Below are 24345 nucleotides of genomic sequence, written 5' to 3'. Positions count from 1 at the left end.
CACTGAGCCGCTCTCTGTTCACTGAGCCGCTCTCTCTCTCCTCTCTGTCCACTGAGCCGCTCTCTCTCTCCTCTCTGTCCACTGAGCCGCTCTCTGTCCACTGAGCCGCTCTCTCTCTCCTCTCTGTTCACTGAGCCGCTCTCTCTCTCCTCTCTGTCCACTGAGCCGCTCTCTCTCTCCTCAGGATAAGGACCCCATCGGGATCATCCCCCTGGAGAACCTGTCCGTGAGGCCCATCCACGACCCCACCAAGCGGGTAGGGGCCCCCACCTCTGTCTACAGGGGGGCTGTAGCTCTAGAGGGCCCCCCAGCTCTGTCTACAGGGGGGCTGTAGCTCTTCAGGGGCCCGGGGCCCCCGGCTCTGTCTACAGTGGGGGGTGGATGGTTACACAGAGACCTTAATGAGATGTGTAATTAATGTAATTACTTTCTGAGGCCACTTCATCAGATAATCAACAATGATTGTGGGGTTATTACACCTCCCTACCCAAGGAGTAGAGTCACCCTAATGGCTGTGATTGATGTTGTGTTGCCTGTTTGTGTTTATTCATATGTGCATGTGTGTGTGTGTGTGTGTGTGTGTGTGTGTGTGTGTGTGTGCTCCCCCCCCCCCAGTACTGCCTGGAGCTGTCCAGCTGCGGGGGGCAGAAGGTGAAGGCCTGTAAGGTGGAGGCGGGGGGGCTGGTGGAGGGGAAGCACCGCGCCTACCGGCTCAGCGCCGCCAGCCGGGCGGAGCAGGACGGCTGGGTCGCCTCCATCAGGTGGGTGGGGTCACCTCCGTCAGGGGGGTGGGGTCGCCTCCGTCAGGGGGCTGGGGGTCGGGGGTCACCTCCGTCAGGGGGGTGGGGTCGCCTCCGTCGGGTGGGTGGGGGTCGGGGGTCACCTCCGTCAGGTGGGTGGGGTCACCTCCGTCAGGGGGTTGGGGTCACCTCCGTCAGGGGGGTGGGGTCACCTCCGTCAGGTGGGTGGGGGTCGGGGGTCACCTCCGTCAGGGGGGTGGGGTCGCCTCCATCAGGTGGGTGGGGGTCGGGGGTCACCTCCGTCAGGTGGGTGGGGTTACCTCCGTCAGGTGGGTGGGGTCACCTCCATCAGGGGGGTGGGGGTCGGGGGTCACCTCCGTCAGGTGGGTGGGGTCACCTCTGTCAGGGGGGGTTGGTGACCTCCGTCAGGTGGGTAGGGTCACCTCCGTCAGGTGGGTGGGGCTCTACCAGACCTCTCAGTGTGGGCTAACTGACGTGGTTCAGGTTCAGCACAGGGGGTGGGGTTAGGGATGGGGCGGGGGGCACAGTGGAACCGGCTCGGTGATAAGGATGGCGTTGATGATTCGGTCCTCCATGAGTCACCCTGAGTCACCTGCAGAACTGACCTGACGGTCCCTGTGGACAGAGGTGTGTTGTCCGCTGATCCACCGTCCCTCCACTCACCTCAGCTCCACCCCCCCCACCCCCACCCCCTCCAGGTCCAGCATCTCAAAGGACCCCTTCTACGACCTGGTGACCTCGCGCCGGAGGAAGGTCACCGGCAGCATCAACAGCAGCAACCACAACAGGAGTACCCAAGGACCCCGCTCTGAGCCTCAGAGCTGACCCTTAACGAGGCTGGGTCTGTAATTAAAGCGTCCCTTGTTCTTACCCTCCCTGGAGCGCGGGGCTTTAACAACAGTCCACAGTCAACTACCCTCTCAGTGTTGCACTGCTGTCCCAGACCCACAGAGCTGATGCAGGTTCCCTGGATCATGCGGAGCGTTTAAAATAAGATTGTGTTGTTATGTGATTGACCAGTATTTTCTCTAGATAGCCAATATGAATTTGAGACCGTTAGGTGTTTTCTGTGTGTGTGTGTGTGTGTGTGTGTGTGTGTGTGTGTGTGTGTGTGTGTGTGTGTGTGTGTGTGTGTGTGTGTGTGTGTGTGTGTGTGTGTGTGTGTGTGTGTGTGTGTGTTTAGGGCAGTTTATTAATGTTTTGGTTGTTCAAATTGCAATAGCAAGTTATTACAACAGCATTTGTACAAAGATATGCAAACATCTTGCACAATTATTTGTGTTATTACATCGTATTTATTGACACGCAGATTAACATGGACCTTTTTCTATTTTTTTTATAATAAAGATTTAAATTAAAAGCAAAACCTGGTATTTTTTTGCCAACAGGTGGCATTAGTGAGTCACTTTGTTCTCGAGTTAAAAACAGCAGACCTCGAGGTGCTCGTCGGGAACAACAGACGAACAGGAACCGGAGAAATTGAACGGACATTGATCCAATGTCATTGCTAATTGCATCAAGGTATTAATCACCTGATTACCAGCCATAGATTTTAACCTGCTCCTATCCAAACAATCTCTGTGGGACTATGCTTCAAAGGTGAAGAGATGTGATGTATTCTGAGATCCACATATTCTGTTGACAATGCACCTGTGTAGAGCACCGCAGTGCATGCTCTCTTCCTGTTCACATTTCCGGCTGTGCATGTATGTGTGCATGCATGTATGTGTGTGCATGCGTGTTTTTGTGTGTGCGTGTGTGTGTGTGTGTGTGTGTGTGTGTGTGTGTGTGTGTGTGTGTGTGTGTGTGTGTGTGTGTGTGTGTGTGTGTGTGTGTGTGTGTGTGTGTGTGTGTGCGTGTGTGTTCATGTGTATCCTGCATATTTTAAAGACTGTCAGCGGTTGCGAAATAGCCTTTAATTGCAAACATTTACACCACTTTACACGTCACTGGTATTTCAAGTTGTCCTGAGGCTTCACATTATAATTCCTTAGTAAATTCTCAAGTCTCTCTTCTAAAGAAGAACATACAAACTGCAAGGCAAAAAGTTTAGAGAACCTGGCAATGTGGCGATAGAGTCGCCGCCTCCTCTCGAAGACATCTGCTTCTGGAAGTCTCCGTTCTACACACTGAGACATCTGCTTCTGGAAGTCTCCGTTCTCCACACTTATCCAGAAACCGACACTCCTGTTTGAACACTTTTCTTATCGCCATGGCAACCGAGAGAGCCGCACAGCCGGAATGCCAGTTGCCAACCAGGGCAACACCTTGGCGAGGAATCCGGATCAATTATACAAAACTATAGCACGTCTATAAAAAAAAAAATATATTGCATCATAACCTGGAGCGGCGGTGTCAGTCTGAAAGGGTTATCTGTGACCTGCTGTCCTTCAGCAGCTCATGAAATGATCTTTAATAGGAGTGTTCTCTGGTAGGAGTTCTTTAATAGGACTGTTCTTTAATAGGACTGTTCTTTAATAGGTCTGTTTGGCACTGGCTGCACCGTTGAGTACCAGGGAGCCTCTGAGTTGGGGAAGTCTTGAGGGACGATCCAGAGAAAGAAGTTCTAAGTGGGAGACACCTGGCAGAAATCGATTTCATGTCCATACGTGGTTTAAAAAAACATTCCGCCAATCAGCGTGCCGCTCTTGTAATAAACGAAATTCCTTCTAAATTGAGGCTCCAGCCCTTGAGTGTTGATTGGTCCTGTCATTGATTTATGAACAGGCCTGAGGCCAGACAGATGTGCGAAACATAACATGAACTCAGACCGGGGTGCATTCACGAGGCTAGGGGTGCATCCGAATACTAAGTATATACTATTTCTGTGCAGTGTCTACTACTTGACCATTAATGTAGTACGTACTACAGCTATGCGTAGAACGTCTCCGAACGCTTCCGAACACCACCGGATGTTTGGAGAATACCTATTTCCCCTCTGTGCGCTGCACATCAGATGCCGGCAAAATTAAAGTCACCTGCGATGACTTCTTCTTCGGGTACCGGACTCTGGCTGAATTGTGGGATAGCGTAGTTATCTACCGTTGTATACTGTGGTGATAGTACTCATTCGGAAACTTTTTCGCCTACTACACAATGCGTACTGAGCATTCGGACGCGCTATATTTGTGACGTACTACACAATGCCTACTACATAGCAGTCAAGTATGAGTATTCGGATGCAGACTAGGACTAAGGGGTAGTGGGGTAGGGCATCAGTCAAGGAAACAAGGATTCAAAGCCAGGGACTTGTGGGTAACATCGGCCAAACCAAGCAACACCATGTGGTCCGATCCAACAGCATGGCTGATTACTGCCGGGCCGGGGACTAAACATGCATGTTGATGTGGAGGGTGTGTGGAGGATGATTGCTCAAAGCACACCAGGTGTGCAGCCTCACTCAGCCCCAGAGGCCAATCAGACTGACTCGGGCCAGGTGAGGCTGCTGAAACATCCTCCACACACACTGCACAGGTTGTTAAATTGAGACATGGGACCCAGCTCCTCCAGAGTACAGGGGGGACCTCGATGGCAGCCCTAAGACGGCCCTACACTTTATCCGCACTGCAGATCAAACACTCCTATACGGGGTCATTGCATCCTCAGGATTGAATGCAATTCTTCTTCTGGGATCGCTTCCGGCCTTTGTAGCCTGTGGGCAGAGAAACACGGAGGTCAGGTCAGCGGAACAAAGACAGGGACCGTAAGGAGATGCAGCGGCAGAGAGAGGTGTGAGGTGAGTGTACGAACCGTCGGGGTCGTCCTCCGCCGTGTTGATGGTCATCAGGGACATGCTCCTCTGGGGCAGCTTGGACGGCTTCTTGCTCTTGAACTTCACCACGGGGGGCTTCTCCAGGGGGTCGAACGAGTCCTCCGTCTCCCTGGCGAGGGCGCTAGGGCGGGCCGCCGGGCTGGCCGCCGCCGGGCTGGCCGCCGCCGGGCTCCGGCCGACGGGGGCCGGGGCGGGGGAGGGAGTCGGCGGCGGCGTGACCACGCCCTCGTCGAGGTCCTCTGAGATCTGGTTGATCCCCCGGCCCTTCAGGAAGCCCCTGAAGGAGTGCAGCGGTTTCTTGGCCCCCCCGGGCGACAGAGTCTTCTTGGAGCCTCCCTTCCCGTCCCCGTCCTCCTCGCTCCCGGGCCGCGGCGGCGAGGGCGGTTTGGGGGCGGCGGGGCTCAGCTGGGGGGGCCCCCCGTTGACCTTCTCGGTGCTGTCCCCGATGGCGTGCCGGAGCTTGTTGAGGAAGCCGTTCTGGGCGGAGGCGGGCGGGGGGCTGGGGGGCGAGGAGACGTCCTGCAGAGAGCAGGTGCGGCTCAGGCTGTTGCCCACCACCAGGGAGTACTTGGGGTTGTGGTACTTGTGCGCGGGCACCTTGACGTTGTTCTGGCTCTGCTCCTTCAGGGACACCTGGAAGCGGGAGATGGAGACGCTGAGGGCCGGGGCTTTGGCCTTGACCACGGGCTTCAGCAGCGGCGTGGGGGGCGGCCGCGTGATGCTGAACTCCTTGAAGAGGTCCACCTCCTCGGACGCCGCGTACATCTCCCGGAAGTCGTTGTCGAAGAAGTCGACCACGTGGCCCGTCATCACGGTGATGGTGTTGCGGTCCAGCCGCGAGGAGCTCCAGGTGAAGCTGGGGGCAGGAGGACACGTCACGGAGGGGTTAGGAGGATCAGAGGACGGGGAACAAGCGAGGGGCTGCAGAGAGAACACCGAGCGGCGGACGATCTGACATTAGAGAGACCAAACGCTAACATGCCCCCGCGGTGTCGGTGTGGACAGTGGGCTGTGGTTCTGCTGTTCCTGCTGGTCGACATGCTGTGGGCCAAGTGATGGTCGACAGCAGTGACTAACCCTAACCCTAACTGTATTTGAGTGTCTGCTCTCTTTAAAGGCCCAGACACACCAACCAGATCATCGGCCGTCGGACAGTCTGGCGAGATCAGTCACACTAGTCTGTTTGGTGTGATGTTTCAGTCGGGTTGGTGTGTCCCGGTCTTAAAGCCTCAGTTTCCTCGTCCGTAGTGAGATTTTGTTTTCCCGTCAGCTGAGGCCCTCAGGTGTTGGTAGGAAGCAATAACTAACGGGGCTGTAGAGGAGATGGTTAGATAAAGCCAAAGCCAAGAGTCAGCTTTTTATTTGGAATAGACTTATGGTTGGCTGTCCGCCCGCCTCCCGTGTGAAACCATTACAATTTTAGACCAATTATGAAGCATTTCGGGCACGCTGCGCTTCTCATGATGGAGGAATGGTGGAGGGAGGGGTTTCAGACCAGCCTGTGGCCCTGTGGCCCCGTGGCCCTGTGGCCCCGTGGCCCCTTGGCAGCAGACTCACCTGTAGGAGCCGAACATGACCTTCTCGCCGTCCACCAGCATGTACTTGGAGCTCAGAGACCCCGGGAGCTTACCGAAGGAGAGGGCAAGCCCCGCCCCCTTCACCGACCGCACACGGAGGTTCTGCGGACAGAAAGATCCTGGTCACACACTGGTCACACACTGGTCACACTCTGGTTACACACTGGTTACACACTGGTCACACTCTGGTCACACACTGGTGACACACAGGTTACACACTGGTCACACACGGGTTACACGCGGGTTACACACGGGTTACACACTGGTCGCACACTGGTCACACACTGGTTACACACTGGTTACACAATGGTCACACACTGGTTACACACTGGTTACACAATGGTTATACCCTGGTTACACACTGGTTATACCCTGGTTACACACTGGAAACACACTGGTTACACACTGGGTACACACTGGGTACACACTGGGTACACACTGGGTACACACTGGCTGGATCACGCGGCCTGCAGTAGGCCGCGTCGTACCTTCACACAAAACAGGGAGGCTGCAGAGACAGGAAGAGCAAACCCACTTGGCACACACACCGAGCAGATCTGTTTACCGAGCGGGGAGAGAGAGAGAGAGAGAGAGAGAGAGAGAGAGAGAGAGAGAGAGAGAGAGAGAGCGAGAGCGAGCAACAATGAACAAACTGGAGGAAGGTAGAGGGACCAAGAGAGAGATGAGAGGACCGAAGGGAGAAAAAGGAGGGGAGAGGGAGACAACGAGGAGAGAGGGAGAGACTAGGTAACGAGGGGAGAGAGAGCGAGGGAGAGAGAGAGTAGAGAACGAGGGGAGAGGGATCGAGGGAGTTGCTTCCCATTGCCCTCCCAGCCTTGCCCGGGCGGGATTCTTCCGGGCAGTGGGACGTGGCCCATCCCCACAGCGGGAGGAGAATCGGAGAGCCCCCATTCACCGCCGGCCTCGCCTGACCCCATTAAGGCTTCCTCCCCCTCCTCCCCCTCCTCACCCTCCTCCCCCTCCTGCCCCTCCTCCCCCTCCTGCCCCTCCTGCCCCTCCTGCCCCTCCTCCCCCTCCCGTGGCTCCCTGGCCCAGAGATCAGGTGACATCCAGGAGAGCGAGGCTGAACCAATTATTCTATTTTATCCTATTTTTTACTTATCACTTATGCCCCTGCTTGTTTATATATTGTGTTATATTGTATATATGATAGTCACTGTTTGTTCATTGTTTATTGTCTTTATGTATGCACCTTATTCACCAAGACCAATTCCTTGTTGGTGTAAACACCCTTCTTGGCAATAAAATCCTTTCTGATTCTGACTCTGAACAATGTCCAGCTGACCGCGCCCTCCTGCCCGGGGTCCAGGAGCCGAACCCACAGAGAGGGGGAAGCCCCGAGCGCCTCAGAACTCTGTCGTTGCTGCGGGTTTTGTGTTTTATGTTGCATGTTTTATGGGTGAATTCCTTCTGATCAGCCGATGGCGCCGTGCCCTCGTCCTCCGCTCTGGTTCAGCTCTACACCACGCGTCGGTACAACAGCTTTATACCACGCGTCGGTACGACAGCTGACACGTTGGATGCTTTAAAAGGATTCAGCTCGTTGGCTGAGACCAAAGGTTCATTGTTGACGTTGTCTCTGTCGCTATGTCAACCAACGTGATGTTTGTTCACCCCCCCCCCCCCAGGTGAGGCGTCAGGTGACGAGCCGTTGACAGCCATCATATTCCAACGAGTGTTGAGCAGCTCCCATCGCTGTGTTGTGAGACACGTGTGTGAGACCCGTGTGTGGTACACAGCTTCCCCACAGGTGGGGTGAGGGGAGGGAGGGGGACCGGGCATGGGGCCCCCTGGGGACCGAGCATGTGAACTGGTTTCAGTCGTCAATTAGTTTAGGTCTCATAACGTCTAATAACTACCTTTGCCTTACCGTTATTTCATAACTGTGTGCGTGTGCTTGTCTGTGTGTGCGTGTGTGTGTGTGTGTGTGTTTGTGTGTGTGTGTGTGAGCGGCCAAATCCTTCAGGCAGTCCCACCAGTGACTCAGTATCTCTACACTAACAGCCATACAATAACCTTTGTGTGTGTGTGTGTGTGTGTGTGTGTGTGTGTGTGTGTGTGTGTGTGTGTGTGTGTGTGTGTGTGTGCACGTGTTGATTAGTGCTCGCGTGTGTGTTTGTGTGTGTGCTTGCGATTATGTTAATGTATTAGTGTTTTGGTGATTGTGTGTTTATCTGTGTGTGTTCATGCGTGGGATTTTTTCGTGATTGTTTGTCCATATGTTTGTGTGCTCATGTGTTTGTTTGTGTGTTCATGTCCGTTTGCGTGATTGTGTGTTATTGTGTGAGTGTCTCCCTGATTGTGTGTTAATGTGTGTGTTTGTGTGTTCATGTGTGTGTGCATGATTGTGTATTGGTGGGTGTGTGAGTATGCGTTTGTGTGTGTGTGTGTATGTTTGCAATTGTGTGTTTGTGTGTGTTTTCCTGATTATGTGTTAATGTGTGTGGTTCCTGATTGTGTGTTCATGTGTGTCCCTGTGTGTGTCCCCCCCCCCCCCCTCACCCGTATCTGCGCAGCGTTGATCTGCAGGCGGCCGCACATGTCCAGGAAGTGGGCCACGCCCGCGGCCTCCAGCACGACGTAGACCGCCACCCCCCGCCGGGACAGCGCGTCCAGCAGGTCCTGCAGAATCTGCAGGTCTGTCAGACGGTCCATCACTATGGCAACCACCTGGGGAACACAGAACCACAGCTAGAACCATCACACAGAACACCAGAACCATCACACAGAACACCAGCTAGAACCATCACACAGAACACCAGAACCATCACACAGAACACCAGAACCATCACACAGAACACCAGCTAGAACCATCACACAGAACACCAGAACCATCACACAGAACACCAGCTAGAACCATCACACAGAACACCAGAACCATCACACAGAACACCAGCTAGAACCATCACACAGAACACCAGCTAGAACCATCACACAGAACACCAGCTAGAACCATCACACAGAACACCAGAACCATCACACAGAACACCAGAACCATCACACAGAACACCAGAACCATCACACAGAACACCAGCTAGAACCATCACACAGAACACCAGAACCATCACACAGAACACCAGAACCATCACACAGAACACCAGAACCATCACACAGAACACCAGCTAGAACCATCACACAGAACACCAGCTAGAACCATCACACAGAACACCAGAACCATCACACAGAACACCAGAACCATCACACAGAACACCAGCTAGAACCATCACACAGAACACCAGAACCATCACACAGAACACCAGCTAGAACCATCACACAGAACACCAGAACCATCACACAGAACACCAGCTAGAACCATCACACAGAACACCAGAACCATCACACAGAACACCAGCTAGAACCATCACACAGAACACCAGCTAGAACCATCACACAGAACACCAGCTAGAACCATCACACAGAACACCAGCTAGAACCATCACACAGAACACCAGAACCATCACACAGAACACCAGAACCATCACACAGAACACCAGCTAGAACCATCACACAGAACACCAGAACCATCACACAGAACACCAGAACCATCACACAGAACACCAGAACCATCACACAGAACACCAGAACCATCACACAGAAACACCAGCTAGAACCATCACACAGAACACCAGAACCATCACACAGAACACCAGCTAGAACCATCACACAGAACACTAGCTAGAACCATCACACAGAACACCAGAACCATCACACAGAACACCAGAACCATCACACAGAACACCAGCTAGAACCATCACACAGAACACTAGCTAGAACCATCACACAGAACACCAGAACCATCACACAGAACACCAGCTAGAACCATCACACAGAACACCAGCTAGAACCATCACACAGAACACCAGAACCATCACACAGAACACCAGCTAGAACCATCACACAGAACACCAGCTAGAACCATCACACAGAACACCAGAACCATCACACAGAACACCAGAACCATCACACAGAACACCAGCTAGAACCATCACACAGAACACCAGAACCATCACACAGAACACCAGCTAGAACCATCACACAGAACACCAGAACCATCACACAGAACACCAGAACCATCACACAGAACACCAGAACCATCACACAGAACACCAGCTAGAACCATCACACAGAACACCAGAACCATCACACAGAACACCAGAACCATCACACAGTGCTGCACAATTAATCGAATCGCAATCGCGATATCAGCCTTTGCGGTTGTGTAACCGCTGCGATCTAATAAAAGAATAGATTATAATAATAGTAATAATAATAATTTGTATTTTCTTATTTATTCTATATAGTTGTACGATTGAGAAATATATATAATATATAATATATTTTTTATTATTTATTTAATTTTGAAAATATTGTTATTTTGAAAACAGTACTGTACACATTTCTTAGTTTTTGGATTTTTTAATACTAGTTTAAGTTTGTATGTTTGAGTTGAGAAATAAACATTTTAAAATGATCAGTAATCTGCGTGCATTTTCCTTGATAACCAAGCAAGTAGACTCATGACATGACACTATTTGTTTATTATATCGCAATCCACCAGAACCACAGCTAGAACCATCACACCACAGCTAGAACCATCACACAGAACCACAGCTAGAACCATCACACCACAGCTAGAACCATCACACAGAACCACAGCTAGAACCATCACACAGAACCACAGCTAGAACCATCACACCACAGCTAGAACCATCACACAGAACACCAGCTAGAACCATCACACCACAGCTAGAACCATCACACAGAACCACAGCTAGAACCATCACACAGAACACCAGCTAGAACCATCACACAGAACAACAGCTAGAACCATCACACAGAACCACGGCTATGACTAGAACACAACACCTTTGGAGCACCAGTTATTTCATAACTCTGTGTGTGTGTGTGTGTGCGCGTGTGCGTGCGTGCGTGCGTGCGTGTGTGTGTGCGTGCAACAAGGGCATGTGACTTATTTCTTCGACAATTCAGTGTATTAATATTTCAAATTAATGACTCTATAATTATGAGCTATAAAGTCTGTGTGGTTCCAGGGGGTTTCAGAGCTATTACTCATCAAGTTCCCGTCACATGTCAGTGAGTCCTGATGGGACCTAACAACAGACGACAGCACTAGGATTCATTGCCACACATTCACAGGAGGAACTTCGCCATAACCCGTTTTTCCGAGCGCTTAAGAGCAGAGCTACGGAGAATAGGAGGATTTGTTGTAATTACTGCAGCCTCTCATCCTGTTCACAGTTTCTATAGATGATCACACCCAGGATTCACACATGGAGGTTAAACCATAAGGATCGCTTGATTTATTAGTAAAGGGTTAGTTAAGGCTAAAGAGGCCGTAGGTACGATTTAAGAGTTATCCTTCGAGTTTAATTAGTTAGAGATGCCTTAGCCATCCATCCAGTGTTCTGATTGAAACTAGTTCCATTGCAGGTTACGGGAACCTACGGGTTGTCGATCACTGGTAATAATTCACAATGGCGGAGAAACAGGGAGGGAGGGAGAGGGGGAGGTAGGGAGGGAGGGAGAGGGGGAGGGAGGGAGGCTGGGAGTGAACTATTTATAAGGTTGTTTATTTTCTAAATCTCTTTCACTATCTTCCTCTCGCTCTCATTACAGCTCTCAAATCACCTTTAACTGCTATCCGTCTAAACTGTTTTTGGAACAGTACATCTTCATGTTAAATATTGACTTTACATCATATATTTACTTACCGGGTAACTGACAAACACTTTGAATGACTGAATAAAGCTGTAAAATGGTCGCTACCTTACGTCCAAAAACGTTACTGTAGTTACTCTAGTAACTGTAGCTACTCTAGTTACTCTAATAACCCTACCTAGTTACTCTAGTTTCTATAGTTACACTAGTGAGTCTGGTTATTCTAGTTATTCTAACTACTCTAGTTACTCTAGTTACTGTAGATACTCTAGTTGCCATAGTTACTCTAATTAGTTACTCTAGCTAGTCTGTTACGCTAGATTTGGATGTAAAGTAACTGATAAATCCAAATAGGCTTTAATCTATATGATTATGAATTACTTGCAAATATGAATAGATGTGACATCGTCAACCCTATATAATTGTGTTACAATATTTTTTCAAATGAATAACCTGAGGGTTGAAATCTATGCAAAAAAATCCAACCCCGAACCCTGCTCGATAGTGAAACTGAATGAATATGGATGTCTGCTCTACCCTGCGGCGGTGATGCACTAGGCTTTGAAACATACAGCGACCGAGGCAGGACACAGCACGCACACAGAGCCGGCTGAACCTCTAAAGACACAAGTGTTGAAACGTACACATTGTGTGCATCACTTCCCCTCCTAAAACATATCAATGGGAAACTTTACCTCAAGGCTGCTTACTAAATACAAGGCGATTACATCGTCAAAATAATCCCCAATTAAACGTCCTGTAAACAGTGTGACAGCAGGTAAGTATTGTTGGAGATTTAGTTGATATACTGTCTCAAGTAGACTATACAGGGACAGGTTCATAAACAGGGACAGGATGTTGAGGTTTTGGTTACGGTTAGTAATATGTTAGGACGGTTTTTGTTGGTAACATGTTGAGTTATGGTTTGTAACAAGCTGAGTTATTAGTAACATGTTGAGTTATGGTTGGTAACATGTTGAGTTATGGTTTGTAACAAGCTGAGTTATTAGTAACATGTTGAGTTATGGTTGGTAGCATGTTGAGTTTTAGTAACATGTTGAGTTACGGTTGGTAACATGTTGACTTATCGTTGGTAATTCCAAGTTATTGTTGGTAACAATGATGGGTTATGGTTGGTAACATGTTAGGTTATGGTTGATAACATGATGGGTTATGGTTGGTAACATGTTGGGTTATGGTTGGTAACATGTTGGGTTATGGTTGGTAACATGTTGGGTTATGGATGGTAAAATGTTAGGTTATGGTTGGTAACATTTTAGGTTATGGTTGGTAACATGTTGCTTTATGGTTGGTAACATGTCAGGTTATGGTTGCTAACATGTTAGGTTATTGTTGAAAAACATGTTGGGTTATGGGTGGTAACATGTTAGGTTATGGTTGGTAACATGTTAGGTTATGGTTGGTAACATGTTGCTTTATGGTTGGTAACATGTTAGGTTATGGTTGCTAATATGTTAGGTAATGGTTGGTAACATGTTAGGTTATTGGTAACATGCTTACGAGCCTGTGCAGCTCACGAGCCTTTCACCTAGTCTGTTATGCGTTGGTCACGTGCTCGCGCATATAAACCTACTGATGCCTGCGTATTAAACAACACTAAACAACATCGATTCGAATCTGCACGACATGGCTCCGCGTGGAGCTCAGCCGATCACGAGGAGCTGATTTTTTTGGCGCTGATCGCGGGCCTTGCGTGTGCTCAGGCGCCGGCAGCGAGCTGGCGATGGGACCGCGGCGCGAGTCCTGATCTGAATCTCACTCTGGAGCTGCTTGTCTGGCTCCGCGCTGCTTTGCATGTTACGACACGCTTGTTATGAGACGCGCCACTGTGAGGTGTGAGAGCAGGCAAACGTCAAGTCGACTGATGAACCCTGGTACGGAGGTGTTTAGTATATAATCTGGTTCTGGTATGGAGGCGTTAAATAAACTGGTTCTGGTATGGAGGGGTTAATATATAGACTGGTTCTGGTATGGAGGGGTTCAATATATGAACTGGTTCTGGTTCCTGGTATGGAGGGGTTCAATACATGAACTGGTTCTGGTTCCTGGTATAGATTTTTTAATCTAAGGATGTTCTGAACTGCTTGACGGACGGCAGGTATAGCTTATAGATTGTATTCAGGTCAACGTTTATTACTTATTACTAACTAATTAAATGAGTCCTGGCTTACATAAATAAGACACTTTGAGAGTTTGAAACCCATTCCCCTTTTGTTGTAGGCCTACCTATACGGGGAATGGGTTAACCTAGCGATTTTTAGTGCTTGGCACAAGGTTCTATGAACATCCTTACTGTAACGACATAGATCTATTGTTGTTTCTCTTCTGACAGATGTAGGTAGCCTATTTATTTTAAGTGGCTTTGGATAAAATCGTCTGCTAATTTAAATGAATGTGAATGAAAGTTAAACCTTTGAGAGTTTTCTCAACAACAACTTAAACAACTGCTAATGAGGCCCTGGCCATGCTTTGATACCAGATGATTATGAATCATAATGCAAACGCAGTTAAACGTGATGAATAAAGTGGGTTACCTTGTGGGACTCCTGGATAAGCTTCCGGACCACCTGCTTGATGTGCGGCCCGTTCTCCTTGGGCGGGTGGGAGTACATCACCACCCGGGAGGCCCCCCGGTACACCCCGTTCCCCGGGACCCAGCCCGCGTCCAGCGGGGGGATCTCCGTGTCCGACATCTCGGGCCAGTAGGTGGAGTGCACCCCCGAGTCGGCGCTCGACGCCTTGGACTTCTCGCCCTCCGACTCCGAGTCGCTGTCCGAGGTGTACGCGTCGAAGGTGTTCCTGAGACTCTGGACCTCCTGCGCGGATAAGAAGTCCTTCACGTTGTCCTCCTTCAGGCGCATCTTGAACGCGCCGTCCCCGTTCCTCACGAGCTGCTCGATGGCCGCGCGCTGCTCCTCGCTGTAGTAGAACTCGGGTCTGGTCTCCGGGACCTTCTCGTTGACGTGGTCTTCGTCCAGACACACCACCTGGGACTCGGCCATCGCGGACAACGGGTTCAGAGAAGAGTCTCCGGTTCCTCCGTTGAGCTGCAGACTTTACCTGACCTCCTCAGGTAGATGGAAGGTGACGTATCAAGGTGTACAGGGGGAGGAGTCAAGAGCTTCGGCGGTTTTAACCCGCTGATTGGACGAGTTTGCATTTTGATAGAGGCAGTTAAAAGGAATTTAAATGGAAATGAATGACTCGTATTGCTACACCGTTTAATGTGAAACCAGTCAGAGGGAAAACTTTATTGCAAAACACATTTGTCAACGGAAGGCAGTATATTCAAAGGGACATCTTTTACAGCCGTTTGGAAAAGAAACATCTGCCAACAGTCACTCACAGGCAGTAAAGACAGCATCAGCTAACACTGAACTACAGTGAAGGTCTACTTTGGGGTCTAGATAACAGGCGTGTGCATTGTCCCATGTTCTCCTCATTGACATGAGATCACGCATCTCTGTAAGAACAGCTGGTGGTCCTCCATGGGCCTTCAATGCAGCATCGTCCCAGGTCTGCGTGTTCTAGGTGTAGCAGGGGCGGTTCTAGATCAATTTTCATTGGGGGGCCAGACTGGGGCCAGTTGTTTTGTAGTAATGCTACACTGTTTTGTATTGCTACACCGTTTTGTATTGCTACACCATGTTTTTAGTTTAGTACTAAGTAACAGCATTCAAAAACACAATATACAATAATTGGCTTTTTCCCGTTACAGCATTTATTATCTATTTATTAGCATTTAAGTATCTCCTTCAGTTACAGCAATTGTCAATATTATACATTTGAAATGTTTCATTGGCTAAAGCAATTGTCAATATTACAACATTTTGGGTTTCCTTCACTGACATCAAACCACTCAGTATCATACATCCCCAACAGCAGTAAAGTCAGTATGACATGTTATAAATCTCAAGTTCCAACCTGTGCGTCAGTGCCACACCATCGCAAGCAATTGATCCCCGACGTAAAAAGAAAAAAACATTTCAAGGGGGGGGGGTACGAGCTCAGTTTTACGGGGGCACTGGCCTCTGCTGGCCCCCCCCCCTAGAACCGCCCCTGAGATGAAGGTTTGGTCTTCAGTAACACCTTGGATCACTGCTCCTCAATGCTCCTCCTCCCCCTGCTCCTCCCCCTCCTCTTCCCCCTCTTCCTCCTCCCCCTGCTCCTCCTCCTCCTCCCCCCCTCCTCCTCCTCCTGCTCCTCCTCCTCCACCTGCTCCTCCTCCTCCTCCTGCTCCTCCTCCTCCCTCTCCTCCTCCTCCTCCCCTCCTCCTCCTCCCCCTGCTCCTCCTCCTCCCCCTGCTCCCCCTGCTCCTCCTCCCCCTCCCCCTGCTCCTCAGATCGGCGTGGTGTAGTTGGCGGGGAACAGGCCGCTCCTCCCTCTCAGCCGGCCCCTCCACCACGACGGATCGCGGCAGTCCAGCACCTCGATGACATCACCGGCACAGAACCCCAGCTCGTCCTCCTCCTCCACCTGGAAGCTGTACAGCGCCCTCACCTGGACAGAGGCCGGCCTCACCTGGACGGAGGCCGGCCTCACCTGGACGGAGTCCGGCCTCACCTGGACGGAGGTCGGCCTCACCTGGACGGAGGTCGGCCTCACCTGGACGGAGGCCGGCCTCACCTGGGCCGAGCCCGCCCTCACCTGGGCCGAGGCCGGCTTCCCCTGTAGCGGGGCTCCCCTGCCCCTGGTAGGGTCCGCTCTCACCTGTACGGGGGCTCCCCTGCCCTGGGTGGGGTCTGCCCTCTCCGGGAGGGGGGCTACCTTCACCTGGAAGGAGGCCCTCATCTGTGCAGGGGCCACCCTCTGGGAACACACACACACACACACACACATATTTAAACACACACACATGAAGACACACTCAAACTCACCGCAACACTCTCATATATGAGGACGTAGATTCCATCACACCTATGGAAACGCACATTGATATATAACCACATATCATTATACACACAGACATGGTGTTTAAAACCCGAGGAACTGGTTGCACCCTCGGGCGATCTCAGTGTGTGTGAAATGTGTGTGAGCTGAATGATTGACAGGCTCCCACCTGAGGGGCCGCTGCAGGCCCCGCCCCTCCCACGAGTGGGCTCCGCCTCCCAGCTGCTTCAAACTGGTCGGTCGGCTCCGGCGCCAACACCACCCCCGCGTTCTGAGGAGAAGAGAGATGGTACAGTCCACTCAGTCCCTGGCTGGCTGATCTGAACGCCTGCTGCAGCAGCCTGCCATCCACATGTCAGGTCTCGGTGAAGGGGTGTAACACATTATTTTTCGCTCATTCCTTGCTTCGACCAATCAGGTCGCTGGAGGCACATAATTGGCCGATACAAATTCAGCCAGCAGTAATAAGCACCAATAAGGTGTCTGTAAAGCTTTGAGATCCACACGTGTCGACTGGACACTTTACAAATGAAGGTATTCAGATCCTCTTCCTAAAGCTTCATCCTCCTGCGCTGATTAGTCTTCTCACGATTAGTCGGGTTAGCAGAACGTCTGGTAAACACGGTAGCACGGCTGGATCTGAGTTTACAAAACGTCGACAAGCCCTGGGGGGGGCTTCACACATAGGACAGCTGTACAGGCAGACTGGGACCGGGGGGCTCCCAGTGGGAAGGCGACACCAGGAGCAGTCTGTCTGAGAGACCCTTAGCCCGCTGGTCATAGCTGTAGATATGTTCACAGAGAGGACATGTTCCTCACAGACTGTCCAGGGGAAGGGCAGTGATACACGAGTGTAACGGGACGAGGCCTTAGGGACTGGGAGGCCAACTGCTGAACCTTTTCTCTCTGCTTCGCTGAGGCAGTGAGGCTCCCCTGGTTCATCCTACGACTTCCACCTCATTTGACCGAGTTTAGGACCTTCATCTTGCCGTTGGCTACGACTAACAATGTAGTAACAAACAGTGAGCGGGGCCAGGGGACCGTACCTGGTGAGCGTCGGGGGCCCGTACCTGGTGAGCGTTGGGGGCCCGGATGTCCTCGGAGCCGTCCTTCAGGTAGATCAGCCTCTGCTTGGAGATGGAGGTGGACTTGTAGAAGTCCACCAGCTGGTTGAAGGAGGTGAACTTCTCGGCCCACAGGAAGTACTGGCCCAGGTTGTCCTTGATGACCTTGAAGTGCTGCACGTCGTGCTCGTGCCTGAGGGCGGGGGCACAGGGGAGTGTGAGGAGGACGTCTGGTTCCTCTGCAGAGACCTTAATGCTGCCGCTCAACTGGGCTGGGCCGTGGCGACCATCTACCACAGTGTCCAGCATCGAAGAGGTGAACCTGTGTATTCATGTGTTATGTGACCTCAACAGAACCACACACATACTGACACACACACAAACGTGCTCTGACCCACCTGACGGAGATGGAGAAGTCCCCCGGAGAGCTCTGGCTGCCGCGGATCAGGAAGTATCCGACGCCATGCATCATCAGGTCCTCTTCGGCAGAGCTGCGACTGGCGTCCTCCTGGAACCACCTGCCGACACAAACACAGCTGAACACCTGGCTCAGCCTGGACCCCACGTCCACACGCTAGTCCACAGACACCAACGTGTCAGATGAGGTCCTTGGCTACACGCGGTCCAGCGGCAGAAAGGCTCACCTTGGTATGTGGACGTCGAGGTAGTTCTGAGGCACGAAGCCTTCCTGGCCCTGCATCTCAGCCGTGTACCAGGCGTCGTTGGAGGATAGGATCTAGATAACAGATCAGACAAACAGTTATACATCATCCTTCATGAGGTGCTGGAGGAGGGATTGGAGCGTTGCAGAGAGAGCAGACCGTAAACCGCCCCTGCATCAGCGTAAAGCTCTTCTCTCTTTTGGCCCAGTGGTGGATCCCTTACCTTTAGGACGTCCCCCTTCCTGAAGCTCAGCTCACTGGGTGACGACGCATCAAAGTCAAACTTCCCCACTGCCTCCATGGCGACAGTGGGCGAGAGAGAGAAAGAGAGAGAGACAGAGACAGAGACAGAGACAGAGAGAGAGAGAGAGAGAGAGAGAGAGAGAGAGAGAGAGAGAGAGAGAGAGAGAGAGAGCAAGAGAGACCAGCAGCTTCTATAACTTGGGGGGGGGGGGGGGCTTCTCGCTATGGCTTGATAGAAAAGGAAAGAGAGAAAGAAAATAATTACAAGTTAGGAATCCGAAAGACCTTCAGATCCACAGACTGGGGAGCAGATCCAACGTGAGCGCTTTCATCACTCAGGAGTTTAGAGGATTTATGATACCAGTTACATCTGCAATCTTTCAGATGTCTTGGTACAAGTCAAACTCTCCCATTAATATTCTCGTCAGTTCCGTTTCTCGGAAGCCTCTGTATGACGTACACACAGTATAGTGAGTATCACGAGTACACAAGTACTTCAGGACGGGATGCATCATGCGGTCATGAGTTCATATTTGAATACTTTCGCCGTTCCACCGTTGGTGCATGAACCTGTTGGGTAGGGTGGAGGAGACGGAGGCCTTTGTACCGCCAGGCAAAAACAACAACACAACACATCCCAACCATGTGGCACTCCCTGATATGAACAAAGAGATTCAAAACCATCTAGAAGGCATTAATTAAATCATTTGCAGCATACAGAGGGGGGTGTGTGTGTGTTGGTGATGAGGGGGGCAGATGTTTGTTGTTGGTTTGTGGTGTTCAGCGGTAGGGTAAATGTATCAACCTATAGAGTAAAATATTGGCTTGGGGCGAGAGAATACAGTATCATTTAAGTATATAACGATAATGGCTCGAGGTTCAGCGTTTAGTAGAGGGCAACCCGGCCCTGATACCTTGAAGGGTTTTCTAATATTTGGGACATTTGGTAGAGAGGCAGCCGGTCCTCCACTGGAGCGCGGCCGGGTCTTGTGTTACTGGAGGCTACTGAGGCTGAATCACTCACACAGCACATGGATTATTCACACACGACATCTGCAGTGTGGCCCACAGACTCACGACCGGCTCCGTCGGAGTTGGAATGCGGCCAAGTCACTAAGCAGCGTTGACTGACACGCGGCTTTGAGTGATGGTTATTATAGGCTTCAGGTGTTTTGTTGTCTGCTCTGTGAACAAAAGCCGCGCACCGAGATCACTTATCGACCCTGACGTCGTCTGGCTCCGTTCTGAGAGTTCATAACTCCACTGGGGGGAGGAGAGGGGAACCGGGGGTCTGAAGACCACCAGGTTCTAGGTGGGTCAGCCCCGGGTCCACAGCCAATAGCTGGAGGCCTCGTGAGCAGGAGGCCCCGCCCCTACCTGCTCCTCAATGACCAGCATGTTTGTGTGGCTCGTATGTTAAAGCATGTTGCTCCTGGTGGCCACTCAGATGGAGAGAGGAAACACCTTCTACTCACTCTGATGAAGACCTCCTCTTCCTCTGATTCCCACCCACTGTGACAAGATCCCGAACCCTTGAAGAGGATGTTCATGTTCATGTGAATACAATTAAATTGAAAAAAGTATGTTCAGTATTTTCTTGTACTTATACATGGTCTGTGTATTTGTGTCAGCGTAAAGCTGCATAATCGGTGAACCTCAGAATCACTTATTTCAGTTAACAGCTGGTCAAAGTATCGGTGAATGATATTTTAAATAAATCCTTGGTAGCTTTGATCCATCATCCGACTCACAGCGTGAAGCTTCAAACGGTTAATTGAATTGATTCCCCCTCGTCTGCACCCCTGACGAAGACTCTCAATTCTTATCTGCCGAGTGGCCCTCGTTTCGGCTGGCGTCTCAACGAGCCAATAGCGTCTTTCAGGAGGGACATCAAAAAAAATTACGATGATGAAATCCGTCTGAAATATAGTCTCTAACATCAAGAGCTCTATCTGATCATGGATTCGTTTAGAAGGAACCCCACCGAGTCTCTGAAGGCAGACGAAGACTCGGAATTATGAATCAGACGAACAGTTAAGGTTATGGATATGCATTAATAACATGATAAATATACTGAGGTTGGCTATGGAGCCAAGATTCAGCCTGCCCTGGAGTGAATATTAAACCGATAGGATTGTTTGAGGACCTGCTGAATGTGACCAGTCTTCAACTGTCATCAGAATATGAGGAGCAGCCATGGTTAAACATGAGCTCCTTACCGTTGACGACCCTGTCACATCCGTCGGGGAAAAAACTCTAGTACTGAAAAAGGCAACATTTCCAATGTCTTTGATAATATAGAATAATAATACTAATTGTACTAAATAACACTAACAATATTAATATTAATTATGCATTTTAGCGAACAGTCATGTTCGATCCGTTAACAGGCAGTCAAATATGAGCAGGTATGTAAATGTAGGCCTGTTCATGTAGCAACATAATCTGCTGCTACATGCAAACTCATTTAAATGAACTGTTTCTCCCCAGTGGGGAAGTTCGTCTCTAACTTAAACAAATGTGAGTTTCCATGAATCCTACGCCCGTTCCAATTGGTGGGTAAATAGAACGGCTCTATTGAGGCAGAACAGGAGCGGCTCAATGGAGCCGGCGGCAGGGAGGCTGAATAGGCCTCCACACACAGGCCACAGCAGCCCACCACTGTCTGGTTCAGATTCAGGTTTCAGAGTTGTTCCTCAAAGCAGTTTACTCACACTTTCCTAAACGGTCATCTGAGTGCCGCGCAGTGTGCCTGAAATACAGGAACTTCCCGTAGGACGAGAGCGAGCCCAGATGTGTGGGGGCAACTTCCTGGTTCTCTCCGCACTAACAGGCCGTCTCTGCCCTGACCAGCATGTGTGCTGTGGGTTCTGGAGCGGCCGGAGCGGAGCTCTACCGGAGCTATCGGTTGTTACTGTTGACTAAGAATGTTGAAGCTTTACCTACGAATCAAACCGCTGAATAAAGAGAAAGTTAATCGCCTGATTTACTATGATTGACTGAAGGAGGATACTTCTGTCGGGGGTGATGAGTGGGAAAGCCGAATTAAAACCGGTCCGAAGATGAGCTGATCTGAGAGTCTGACCTGTGCCTTTTAGCATTAGGATGATGACCGCAGAAGCAAGTGGGTGGGTTAGTTTGACCGGGGCCACCTTCCGTCACTATCTCCACCCCGACCCAAACTACTCTCTTGGAATGTATTAATATGAAATTGTAAAGTTAAACTTACTTGATCATATCCTGACCTCCAAATTCACACAACATCAAGGTTCATATGAATAACAATATCGAGACAGCTACAACTACAATTTGGTTAAGATTAAGTTCAGCATCTCAGGTCCACAGAGAAGATCAAACTCCATCCATTTACCAGCCAGCCTGTCTAGATATGTTAATACAATCACCTGCTCTATCACATCAATCAGAAGTTATTTCAGAGGGAGAATTGTGGAATTTGATTGTTTTTTCTGTTCAAGATTGGCCTGTTCATGCGTCTGACACATGATTTATCATTTCAATAGACCAATGTTTCAATTATTTTCTCTCTCAAGGAATCATTATTTTCATATTACATACATAGTGAATAATTTCAATCAGATTCAGAAGGACCATATCCATGGCTGGAGCCTTACCTTCTAGTGTCCACTAATTGAACAGCCCTCAGACGGGTCAGTGAAGCTCTCTGACGGCTCGGGTTCAGGACTCCAGAAGCGTGTCCCGGGGGACCGACTAACGGTGATGCAGTTGGGTGTGACTCCTCCACGGCTACGGCTCAGCGCTGGCCTTCTGACGCCCCATGAGACCCGCGGCCGGCAGCTGGCTGTATGCACCATGCGACTCTGGACTCAAATCACGGAGCTGGTCGGCGGTCTGACATCCCCTGCGGCGCAGCGGAAGACAAAAAAGTTCACGAGGGAAAGAAACCGTCGAATAGCGACACGGCGCTTCCTCCATTCACCACACATAGCGCTGACACACACACACACACACACACACACACACACACACACACACACACACACGCGCGCGCGCGCGCGCGCGCACGCACACACACACACGCACATGAAGCCTACTTGACTGTATACCTACATATACTTGTGTAAACTACTTGGAAATTATTTGAGATAAGTATGAGTAGCCTAATATTTAGGTGACCTATCCTTAGCCTACTTCACGTCGTGTCGCCTGTAAGTTGTGTGTTGAATGCTGACTAATTAGCAGAAGGCTGATGCTGTGGTGCTGTGGGCTATCCTTAAAAACAGCCCAACTGACATAACAATCACAATTTGTGGTGATATAATTATCTATATATAATTATCATGAATCCAACACCAGTAATGTTCAGCAACTCTTTACGGAGCCGTGAGAGAGAGAGAGAGAGAGAGAGAGAGAGAGAGAGAGAGAGAGAGAGAGAGAGAGAGAGAGAGAGAGAGAGAGAGAGAGAGAGAGAGAGAGAGAGAGAGAGACCGTTTGTATCTGCAGGTTCACCCGACGGCTCCTCACCGCATCGGAACCACATCACCGCCTCTACAGCTGCACAGACACTCGCATCCGGCGGCGGCTGCAGCCTCATGAGAGGCGCAGCGTATATGTTCCTTGGGCGTACGTGCGTGTGTGTACATTTCTGTGTGTGTGTGTGTGTGTGTATATGCGCGTGCATGTGCGTGAGAGAGAAAGAGCAAGAGAGAGAGCAAGAGAAAAAGAGAGCGAGAGATGAAACCAGGGGCGTTTCTAGGTTTCTAAAATAACCGGTTTACAGCCCAGAGGGAAAGGGAAAATGCATGCGTTAATTTTTTTTTGTATGCTTTATTGCGCACGCAATTTTTTTCAGTTTATTATAGCTTTAAATAGGTTCCTGACTGCCGGACTAGGCTACTTTGAGATGCCCCTGGAAACCCCGTGTTGGTTCTTGGTGTAAAACAAGCAAAAAAAAAAGAGAAGAAAGGTTGGTTTTTTTTATGTACGATTCGGGGCTAATTGAATAATATCCGGGGCTTTAGCCCCGAATGAAACAGCCTAGTGACGCCACTGGATGAAACTATGACGGACTAGCTAAAGAGCCATGATCCTGTGGCATCTGATCATGCATTAAGGAACTAAAGAACTACAGATGTTAAATAACAACACAGATATTAAAGAACTACAGATATTAAAGAACTAGAGATGTTAAAGACCCACAGATATGAAAGAACTACGGATAATGAAGAACTACATAAAGTAAATACAGGTTATAAAGAACTACAGATGATATAAGAGAAGTAGGCCTAGAAATTATAAAGTATAGTACTGACTTAGAAAGGGCTGCCCCTCCCTTCTCTTTTCTTTACTGCCAACCAACCCTGGACTAGTTTCAATTAAGCACTAGTTAAGATGAAGCAGTAGTTTAAATGAACTCGTTTTTTAAGTCAAAGGCGTGTGCCTGTGCATATCCGCCACCAGATGGCGCCATTGCATTAACCGCCATTGCACTTTTATCCCATACCCAACCCTTACCCTAACCCAAAAATGACCTCTTCTCACATTACAGTCGGTTCTCTCCCCCCCACGTCTCACCATAGCCTTATCCATAACCTTAACCATAACCTTAACCATAACCGTAACCATAGCAGCATCCCAGCTCACTCCCCAGGCTCAGCTCGTCACACTACTCATTTG

General features: G+C 50.1%; 3 protein-coding genes across 4 annotated transcripts in view; 1 reads left to right on the top strand and 2 right to left on the bottom strand.

Moving 5' to 3' along the window:
* The window catches only part of LOC130405432 (cytohesin-3-like), a 10257-nt gene extending 7959 nt beyond the window's left edge, over positions 1-2298 (top strand). Inside the window, exons 11-13 of the mRNA XM_056610508.1 lie at positions 185-256; positions 616-761; positions 1460-2298. Coding sequence (XP_056466483.1) covers positions 185-256; positions 616-761; positions 1460-1586 — 345 coding nt within the window. The 3' untranslated portion in view covers positions 1587-2298. The remainder of the gene's footprint in view (positions 1-184; positions 257-615; positions 762-1459) is intronic.
* On the bottom strand, positions 1983-14931 carry fam83fa (family with sequence similarity 83 member Fa). Its single transcript, XM_056611347.1, has 6 exons — positions 14366-14931; positions 8634-8801; positions 6091-6212; positions 4748-5389; positions 4512-4687; positions 1983-4413 (listed from the first exon to the last, which is right to left on the bottom strand). Exons 1-6 carry the CDS (start codon positions 14831-14833, stop codon positions 4364-4366), a joined length of 1626 nt encoding a protein of 541 aa, XP_056467322.1. The 5' UTR covers positions 14834-14931; the 3' UTR covers positions 1983-4363.
* A 1236-nt stretch (positions 14932-16167) lies between these two features.
* grap2a (GRB2 related adaptor protein 2a) lies at positions 16168-22632 on the bottom strand. Of its 2 annotated transcripts, none has more exons than XM_056610629.1 (7): positions 22323-22632; positions 18671-18918; positions 18430-18521; positions 18184-18303; positions 17768-17978; positions 16891-16992; positions 16168-16640 (listed from the first exon to the last, which is right to left on the bottom strand). In XM_056610629.1, exons 2-7 carry the CDS (start codon positions 18746-18748, stop codon positions 16170-16172), a joined length of 1074 nt encoding a protein of 357 aa, XP_056466604.1. In that variant the 5' UTR covers positions 18749-18918; positions 22323-22632; the 3' UTR covers positions 16168-16169. The 2 variants fall into 2 exon arrangements, with proteins under 2 accessions (XP_056466604.1, XP_056466611.1); XM_056610636.1 differs by having other exon boundaries at positions 17792-17978; positions 22323-22631.
* Positions 22633-24345: the final 1713 nt, after the last annotated feature.

This window comes from Gadus chalcogrammus, chromosome 2 (genome assembly GCF_026213295.1).
Source record: "Gadus chalcogrammus isolate NIFS_2021 chromosome 2, NIFS_Gcha_1.0, whole genome shotgun sequence".
Lineage (NCBI taxonomy): Eukaryota > Metazoa > Chordata > Actinopteri > Gadiformes > Gadidae > Gadus > Gadus chalcogrammus.
This window is presented reverse-complemented; position numbering and strand designations above follow the sequence as displayed.

What these genes read in the sequence shown, in the direction of transcription:
- fam83fa (XM_056611347.1), bottom strand. Translation starts at nt 14,833, where the DNA reads ATGGCCGAGTCCCAGGTGGTGTGTCTGGACGAAGACCACGTCAACGAG. An exon ending in TCAACGCTGCGCAGATACGG is followed by an intron (nt 6,213 to 8,633) that starts GTGAGGGGGGGG and finishes TTCTGTCCGCAG; the next exon opens with AACCTCCGTGTGCGGTCGGT. An exon ending in GTCATGTTCGGCTCCTACAG is followed by an intron (nt 5,390 to 6,090) that starts GTGAGTCTGCTG and finishes TCCTGCCCCCAG; the next exon opens with CTTCACCTGGAGCTCCTCGC.
- grap2a (XM_056610629.1), bottom strand. Translation starts at nt 18,748, where the DNA reads ATGGAGGCAGTGGGGAAGTTTGACTTTGATGCGTCGTCACCCAGTGAG. An exon ending in GGGCCCCCGACGCTCACCAG is followed by an intron (nt 16,993 to 17,767) that starts GTACGGTCCCCT and finishes TCTTCTCCTCAG; the next exon opens with AACGCGGGGGTGGTGTTGGC. An exon ending in GGCCTGCAGCGGCCCCTCAG is followed by an intron (nt 16,641 to 16,890) that starts GTGGGAGCCTGT and finishes GTGTGTTCCCAG; the next exon opens with AGGGTGGCCCCTGCACAGAT.